The sequence below is a fragment of the Phodopus roborovskii genome, unplaced genomic scaffold, assembly GCF_943737965.1.
Source record: "Phodopus roborovskii unplaced genomic scaffold, PHOROB, whole genome shotgun sequence".
Lineage (NCBI taxonomy): Eukaryota > Metazoa > Chordata > Mammalia > Rodentia > Cricetidae > Phodopus > Phodopus roborovskii.
Window position 1 is genome coordinate 10,572,432 of NW_026126434.1, and position 8,907 is coordinate 10,581,338.

The 8,907-nt window shown below is 45.7% G+C and overlaps 1 protein-coding gene across 1 annotated transcript in view; it reads left to right on the forward strand.

The window, feature by feature from the left end:
- Positions 1-1,071, forward strand: part of Dna2 (DNA replication helicase/nuclease 2) — a 30,910-nt gene extending 29,839 nt beyond the window's left edge. The window contains exon 21 of the mRNA XM_051186812.1: positions 734-1,071. Coding sequence (XP_051042769.1) covers positions 734-802 — 69 coding nt within the window. The 3' untranslated portion in view covers positions 803-1,071. The remainder of the gene's footprint in view (positions 1-733) is intronic.
- Positions 1,072-8,907: the final 7,836 nt, after the last annotated feature.

An 8,907-nucleotide genomic window follows, 5' to 3' on the forward strand; every position in this document is an offset into this window, starting at 1 on the left:
AACTGGCCTAGATTCTTCATTAAGTTCCTGTGTCAGCCTCCCACTTGGTGGGTTATAGGCATGTTCTACAGTGCCTGGCTTCCCGTTGTTTCTCTGAAACTCTGACTGGACCTGGACAAAAATCCTGTCTATGCCTCTCCAGTGTTAAGATTAAAGTGTGGTTCTCAACCTGTGAGTCACTACTCCTTTGGGGCAGGTAGTATGACTACCCTTTCACAAGGGTCACATATCAGGTGTCATGCATATCAGATATTTACATTACAGTGCATAGCAGCAAAATTACAATTATGAAGTAGCAATGAAACAATTGTATGGTTGGGGGTCACCACAACTGGAACTGTATTAAAGGGTCAAAGCATTAGGAATGTTGAAAACCACTGGATTAAAGATATTCACACACTTAGCTCCCAGTGTCATTAGATAAGCAGGTTATTTGAAGAGGTAAAGTGTCAAGTTCCTCAGGTTGGCTGTGACTCTTATTAAAGGTGACTTTGGCTACTACATCCTGACTGGTGGGATTCAGATGTGGGCCACCACACCTGGCTTTCTATTTTCAATTAGATTATTCTCTCCCCTCCCTTTGTTCCTCCCTATAGGGCCTCATGTATCTCAGGTTATGGTCCAACCTACGGTATAGCAAACTTGGATTCCTAATCAAGTGCTGAGGTTGTAAATGGGCATCATGGTGCACAGGTATATTTCCGCTGAATCTGTCTTCCTTAATCTATCTCACATCGTGGACCTTCCATCAAGGGAACACAAGAGTCTCTGCCACGTTCTGGGTGATTTTCAAAGAGAGTGAATCCCACACTCCTGCCTCCAGTGTCACAGGCATTGGTGTGTCACCTGATGTTCCAGCTTGGGAACGCCACACTTAAACTGTGAGGATGACTTTTGGGTAAAAGGTACAAAAATGAAGTGACTGTATTCTTTTCAGAGTTCCAGATTTTTCTTTTCTTTTTCATTAGTGTAATCTTGTTAAACATGAGATTCTGTCATCACGTAAAATTTTACTCTAAAAGTACTGGTGAACTCCAAACTGAAAAGTCTAAATTTGTAAGTACTTTAAGTATGTGTTCAAGATTTTTCTGCCCTTGATTGTGGGTTGGACTTTGGGGTCTGTACTCAAAAGTTTCGATTATAACCAAGGTTCAGATCTCAAAAAAGAATTATCAGGTCTAATTCCAGAATCAGAGAAGTTGCATTGGCTTGTTTTCCTTACTTTGCTTTTCAGTATCAAATGTGTCTCATTTAAGCCTAGTCTTTGAATTACATCCGTGAGTGTGCTTCTTATTCCCCTTTTCCCTAATCATCATCTCCCTGTCCCCTTTGTTAATGTTTGGAATGTAACATTTCAACATTAGAGGAGGATTTGATATAAAACAAATTATTTTTGAGGCAGTTTACTTTCCTGAATTGATGCCAGCTTACAAGGTATACCTGATTTTCATCTCAGTTTGCCTCTTTGGGGGCGTTACTCAGTTTTTCCTTTTATGTATTGATGTTTGGAAAATAAATTTATATGTATGGTGACATTTTCACAAAAGGGTCCCTGGAGGGAAAATGCTTCTACCTCACTTGTTGGAAATTAAAATATGTGAAAATTGTTGGTGCTTCCACTTTTTTTAAAATTTAAAGTGTAATTTAATAAATTGTTTTATACTGATAGACTTTACCGTGTCATTCTTTGTTAAGTGATTTCTGTGTGTGTAAAAATAGGGTCTCATGTGTCCCAGGTAACCTTGAACTTCTGACCCTCCTGCTTGCACTTCTAAAGTGCTGGGAATATTGATGTGTGCCAACACGCCTGGTTTGTGCAGTGGTGGAGGTTGAGCCCGGGGCTTTGTGCTTGTGTATCCCATCAACTGAGCCACACCCTCTGCCCCTGAGGATTGGTTAAGCTCAGGTGTCTAGCATTTTCCCCAATAGTGATTGGTGAAATGTTGCTCATACTTGTATGTTTCTTTTTTCTGCTGCTGAGATAAAAGCACCATGACCAGAGCCATGTAAGGAAGGTTTATTTTAGGTTTCCAGAGAAAGAGTCCATATGATGCTGGGGGCATGGCAGCAGATTGAAGAGTTAACTATTATTGCTTAAATATCCTTAGCTATTATAAGAGTAGAAAGCTGGAAGTGCTTTAAGATAATGTCAGTACCTGGGAAGAGCAGAACAGAAGTGTGTGTGTGTATACAGGTGCCTTCTGAGGCCAGAAGAGTGGCAGAGCCCTTGAGTTGGAATTACAGTCAGTTGTGAGCCTCCCAACATGGGTGCTGGGAAACAGACAGGTGCTCTGCAAGACCAACAGGCGAGGAGAACTTTGGGGGAAAGGCACAGCCGCTTATGGCTTTCCCCACTGAGTCTCCTTTCCAGTCCCAATTCTAGTCAGTTATTTGAAAGAGTTAAGATGTTCTATGTAGCTGTTTTTATCCTTTGAGATCTTCTATACCCCAACACTGCAGTGTACGTCAGAGCAGGGGGCTGTTAAGATAAAATGCTCTTCCAGCAGCCCCATTCCTGGACCTGTTTGGAAAACAGGGAAAACCTCCCGGTTTACTAGCCTCACCTGAGTCCACCTCTGGCCCAACTGTCATCTGCAACAGCTGCTTTTCCTGAGACTTAACCCACATAGCCAGGTCTAGTTATTATCTAGTCAGTCTTGAAAACCACAGATTTTAATGTCATCACTCAGGAGGGCTGAGGCAGGAGGATCACAAGTTTGAGGCTGGGACAGCCATGTAATCCGGCTGGATTGATTGTTCTGAGATGAGTCCCACTGCTCTTTTCTTCCTACCCTCAGGGGGAAAGCTGTGAGCAGCTGTGCCTTTCCTCAATGTTCTCCTTCGCAGATCTCAACCCTGCTCTCCGTCCCCATCCTTGGCTGCCTCGTGAGACACTTGTAAAACTGATGGTTTCGGTGACTGTCAGATGAAACAGGCCTGGACTGCTAACACGCTAAGAGTTTTGGCCTCCGATGACCTCTGCCCTCTTCTCCCCTCACTTGAATGGCATGTTTCCAGAAGAGGCCACCAAGAGTTTTTTTTTTTTTTTTTTTCCCAGTGCGGTTGTGGAGTTTATTGAGTGTGGGGTGGGGGGGTAGCTGGTGGCCAATCGAAAGCAGGAGAAAGAAGAAAGCAAATGAAGAATGGAAGAGAGAGAAAAAGAGAAGGGCGCACACTTGCTTTAAAAGGGAAACTTAAGAATGTGTAACTGAGTCCCCTGCCCCCAGCGCAGCCAGGTAAAGCGACAGGTAAAGCATGAGGTAGCAATGACAAGGCCATGAGCTTCCTGCCCATCGTCTGGGGGCGGAGTCTGGGGACTGCTGGTTTTCAACATTCCCACCTCTTATTATTAAAAAGGTGGGGGGGGGTTGGGCGTGGCAGGTTAGGGTTCTCAAGACTACTTCCCGCACACTTGGGGGAGTAGATCGTCTTTGAGGGATCTTAGAAAGCTGGGGTGCTGCCACGTCCTGATAGCTGGTTGTTTCATCACAGTCCTGGTAGTATGGAACTCAAGGGTCTCTTTGAGACCAAATTGTAGCCCGTGTGGGATGGCATTTCCAGCGAACCGGTGGATGGAAGTGGACTGCTGGTTCAGAATCGGGTTCTCCAGATGTCTCTGGTTGGCCGTCTGACAGCAGGTGGCTGCCGAGTACTCGAGGAGGGCTTGAAGCAGTCTCAGCACCAATGTTGTTCTTTTGTTTTGCTTTTACCTATGAAACACAAACAGGAGACTCAGCGCCCACGTAGAGTTCATTGGGAGGGGGAGGGGTTAGCTGGTGGCCAACAGAAAGCAGGAGAGGAAGAGAGTGGAAGGGGAGGGGAGAGAGAGCGAGGGTTTTTTGTTTTGTTTTGAGTCAGGGTCTAGCCTCAAACTGAGGATGAGCTTAATCTATTTTCACCTCCTGAGAACTGGGATTACAGATATACACTACACACTGTTTATGCAATGCTGGGGATTGAACCTAGGGTTTCATGCATATTAGATAAACACTACCAATCTCCAGTGACCCTGTGTCCTCCAGGCTCTGCTTTATGGCTCTAGTATATTCTGTGTTATTTATTTACTTAATGAGAAAGGATCTTATTATGTGGCCGTAGCTAGGCCTGAGCTTAATAGGTAGACCAAGCTGGCCCCAAACTTGGCAAAAATGTCTGCCTCCCAAATGCTGGGATTATAGGCATGTGCTGGCACGCCTACTGTTCTCATGCTCCTATATAATATGTACTTAATTGCACTTGTTTTCCTGGAAGGACTTAGAGCACAGATCCTTTTTATTATTATTAGTTTATTTTTTTAAGTTCTGCTACAGATCCTTTTTATTTATCTTTTATGGAGGGAAAAAAAGGAAGGAGTCAGTTAACTGCCGTGTAGGTGTGCTGCAGTCTGGATGGATCCCATGACTTCTGGCTACCCAGGCACCAGACACACGTGGTGCACAGACATTCATGCCAGCAGAACACTTACATAAAATGAAACTTAAAGCTAAAGCAGGGCTGTCAGGATGGTTCAATTGGTAAAACCAAGCCTGATAATCCAGTTCCCAGAGTGTACATGGTAGGAGAGAACCAACTCCCTAAGTTATCTTCTGATCTCCTTGGTCCCCCAAATAAATTAATAAAATGTAATTTTAAAAGACAAACTAGAGGACAATGGCAACAAACCTGACACCAGACTACTATAGAATATTAAATCTAAGCTAGTGAGGAAAAGATGACAAATTTCAAACTGTAGGAGCTCCAGTGGCGAAATCAGTTAGCTCGTGGTACTTATATGACAAATTTCAAACTGTAAATAGGCCCAACCACCGAGGAAAGGTGGTCCCAGTAGTACCATACATATAGAATACACCCACATGCATACTCACAAGACAATAAAATAATGAGGAAATCTTCACTTCTGAGCATTCCAAGACAAAACAGCCAAAGTTACACACTGCTGGTAGCAATGTCAAATTTAGTTCCTGGGTTTGTGATAGTTCAATCAATCACATCCAGCACTTACCCCTGGGCCATATCTCTAGACCCAGTAGTGTAATAAGTTTTGAGAAATTTTAGAGAAAAGGTGGAGTGGTGGTACACACCTTTAAGTTCCAGTGTGAGGCCATGATAGCTGGCCTTAACCTGATATCTTACCCAAAAATGAACTGCTCTATCCCAGCCATTAGTGTTCAGACCTGAGTAAGAATGACTGCGCAATGTGAAGCCAGGCATCCCTTAAGGGCCTTGACCTTTTGCTCTGGAATGCCTGAGAGATCCTAGTGACCTGCAGGTGAGATAAGAATAGGATAGTGGGCTGTAAAGTATTAACAGCTGTCTTGGCCTTTAATCCCAGCACTTTAGAGGCAAAGGAGGTGGCTCTCTGAGTTCTAGGCCAGCCCGGTCTACAGAGTGAGTTTCAGGACAGCCAGGGTTACACAGAGAAACCCTGGCCAAAAAAAAAAAAAAAAAAAAAAAGAAAGAAAGAAAGAAAAAACAAGAACAAAAAACCTGTTTATTGCCATGGGAATGGGAAAGGATAAAATGTTTTTTTTTTATTACTATATATTGGGGAAGTAAGAAACAGCTGAGGGAAGTAAGGCAATGTTCCTGCCCAACTGTGGGTTTCATAGATAGTTGTGTTTTTGTTTTTCTTTTTTCTAGACAGGGTTCCTGGTATATCCCTCGATGTCCTCGTGACTTATCTATGGTGTGTGTGCATAGGGGGGATGTGGCTCATCATCCATACAGTTGTTTCAAGCTCATCCACACCTCTCCCCATAGCTCACTGATTTCTTCAGGTGAATGGTTTTAATCACTTTGGTAGAATCGTACCTCCGTTTGCCCTTGGGATTTTAGGAGGATTGGGTAGACATTGTTTACCCCCAGGAAAGGAATTGTAACGACAAACACTTCTTGTCATTTTGCTTCCACCTCCTAAGAGTTGGTATTTACAGGGCCACCACACCCTCCTACAAAGTATTACATGTTGTTATTTGGGACATGGTCTTTCTAGGTAGCCTTGGATGAGCTGGCACTTGCTATGTAGCTCAGAGTAACCTCGAGTTCTCAGCAATCCTGCTTCCACCTTCTGAGTGAATGCTGGGATTAGCTGTGTGCACCACCGCATCGGGATTTCAGTGGAGTTCAAATCTGAGCATCTGAACTTGAATCTTCGACTACGAATCATGCGAACTCCCATCTCCCAAATGCTGGGAATATATATATATATATATATCTCGGCTCTTAATTGCGCGAGGTTTTCTAAATTTGTCGGTCCACTCTGTCAAACATCAAAGGAAACGGCCCGGTGCATTCAATCAAACCCATTCAGCCTGCGTGAATAAAATGTTTGTAGATGGCTTAAAGGCCACCTTTACCTCCACCCTTGATGCTGTGCTGCAGTGCGGCTGGCTGGGCTGCAGTGCCGGAGCCCCTCAGGTCCCTGCTACATTTCCCCTGACTGGCGGGAGATGATCCGCAGGGAATGGCTTCGCGGCCGAGGCGTCCTCCGGCCGCTAGGGGCGCTGTGGTCTCAGCGAGCCGGGTCAGACGCGGTGGCCGCCGCGCGCCCGCGGGGAGCTGCTGACTCGCCCCGCGAGCCCGTGTTGCACGCGCACCGTCGCCATGGGTAAGGGCAGTAGTCGGGGTCGCCACCCACCACCGGGGCCATGCAAGTCATCGGGGGGTTCAGGGGACTCCCCGGATCGCCATGGCAACGCGCGCCCGCCCTCATCCCTGCGCCCCGCCCGCCCTGGGGCCTGGCTGCTGAGGCCAGTGGACGGGCGGTGACCGCGGCGTCCGGGGACAAGAGATGGCTTCCCAGCCTCGCGGGTGGCGGACGGAAGGATGGGGAGGGGAGCGGTGCGGTGCCAGGCCCCGGCAGCGCGCCCCGCGAGGGCTCCGGTGCAGGCTGGGGACATCGAGGGAGCCGGCCGGCTCTAGGGACTGCCGGGGAGCGCGGCTGCCGGCTGCTACTGCACGGCCGCCCTCCTAAGCTCATCCGGTTCAGGTTACAGGTTGTGATAAACAGTCTAAAAAAGAGAATGCTACCGATTATGAAAAGTCAGGTCGTTTCATCGCGGGGGTTCGGAGTGGGGAGAGGGAATCACACCACCGCCGCAGAAGGTGGAGGAAATGCTGGGTGCAAACCTGTCACTGTTCAGTCTGCCAGTTTTAAATTGCAGAGGATTTGGAGTCAGGACTCAGCCTACAGAGCTGAAATTTAACTCCAGATAGAGGACCAGAGCACTAGGGACTTTTTTTTTTTTTTTTTTTTTTCCAGTGCTGGAAAAATGGACTTTTGTTTTCAGACAGGTTCTATGTAATGCTGACTGTCCAGGAGCTCGCCACACAGAGATCCTTCTACCTTTGCCTCCCTAGTTCTGGAATTCGAATTGGGCTCAGCAATTGTTTCATTTTGAGACAGTATGCTACTAAATAACCCAAACTGGTCTAATGAATGCTGTAATCACCTGACTTGTCATGCATTTGAAGGTGTTTGTTTTTGAGACAGGTCTCACTATCTAGCATTGGATGGCCTGGAACTCCATGTAGACCAGGCTGGCCTCAAACTCAGATCACACACACCCCTCCCCCCATCCACACACACTCACTCTTCCCCCTCACAAATGTTGGAATTAAAAGCACATTACCACACCCAAAGCTATATGGAAATTACAAAATGTTAGCTAAGTGCTTTATTTTTCACATCTCAGTTTTGTCATCTTTGCAGAAAGTATTTCTGCCACTTGGCAGTGTTTGGAGTGTTGGGGAAACAGCTGATTTTTAAAAACCATTTTATTTATAATGGTGTGTACCTGAGTATAGGAGCCTCCAGAGGCTGGATGTGTTGGATCTCCTGGAACTGGAGTTGAGCAATTGCCATAGGTGCTAGTAATTACTGAAAGAAGGGACTTTAATCTGTAGATTAAGGATGTGGGAAAGGGGCAGGAGAATAATTCTTGCAAGCGGAATATAGAAAATCATAAAAAATGGACATTGACATGGAGGAAAGAACAGAAATTATAAGAACAAGAAAGTTACTATGGTGATGGACTAGTGGTATGCTAGGCTGATTCTGTTAAATAGGGCTAGTAACTGAATCATCAATCTTTTGTGAAATAACTAAAGTGAAGTCTCTCCCAGGTCGTGGCCCACATCAAGGAAATAGGCCCCAACCCTGGAACAAATGGTTCCAGATGAACGGTCCTGTCTGGGTCATACCTGGCCAACAGACAGTCTGGGGTCTTTCCAAGTCATTCTGTTATTTTCCTTTAAAGAAGACAGGTCACACCTGGGTGATCTCTCAAACATGAAATTATACTTTGTACTTTGTAATTATGCTTTGTAATCAATCACCTTGTGCCCCATGCATGCATGCCACTTTGCACTCTTTAAAAAGGGCCTGGACCCTCTGAGGGGTGTGCAGCTTTCCCCGGATTGCTGACACCCGAGCGCGCACTCGTTTAATAAATGCCTCTTGCTTGTTGCATCTCCTGGTTTGGTGTCTGTGTTGCAGGGCTCTCCCACCGGCCCATCAGGACCCCGGAATTAGGGTCCAACATTACCCTGGTCCTCTGGAAGAGATGATTTTAACCTGAGCCCTCTTTCAAGCCCATATTAGGGTTTTTCTTTTGTCTTTTTCTGTCTTTATTTTCTTTCCTTTTGATTTGGAAGCTGTATTTTGTCTTTTTTGAGACTCTATGGGACCCTGGCTGGCATGGGAACTAACCTCCTGGTTAAAGGCACAGGCTGTACCACCCTGGACTGAATGAAGTCTTTCTTCTTTAACTTTACATTCCCCCACCCCCGTGATGTGTGTTCTGGGAGATTCCAGAATCTGATAAATTTACCTTTGTTTTGTTGCCAGTGTATTTTGAGCTTTTTGAAATAAAGAAAATTATGGGGGGGGGAAGAATAGGATGCTGG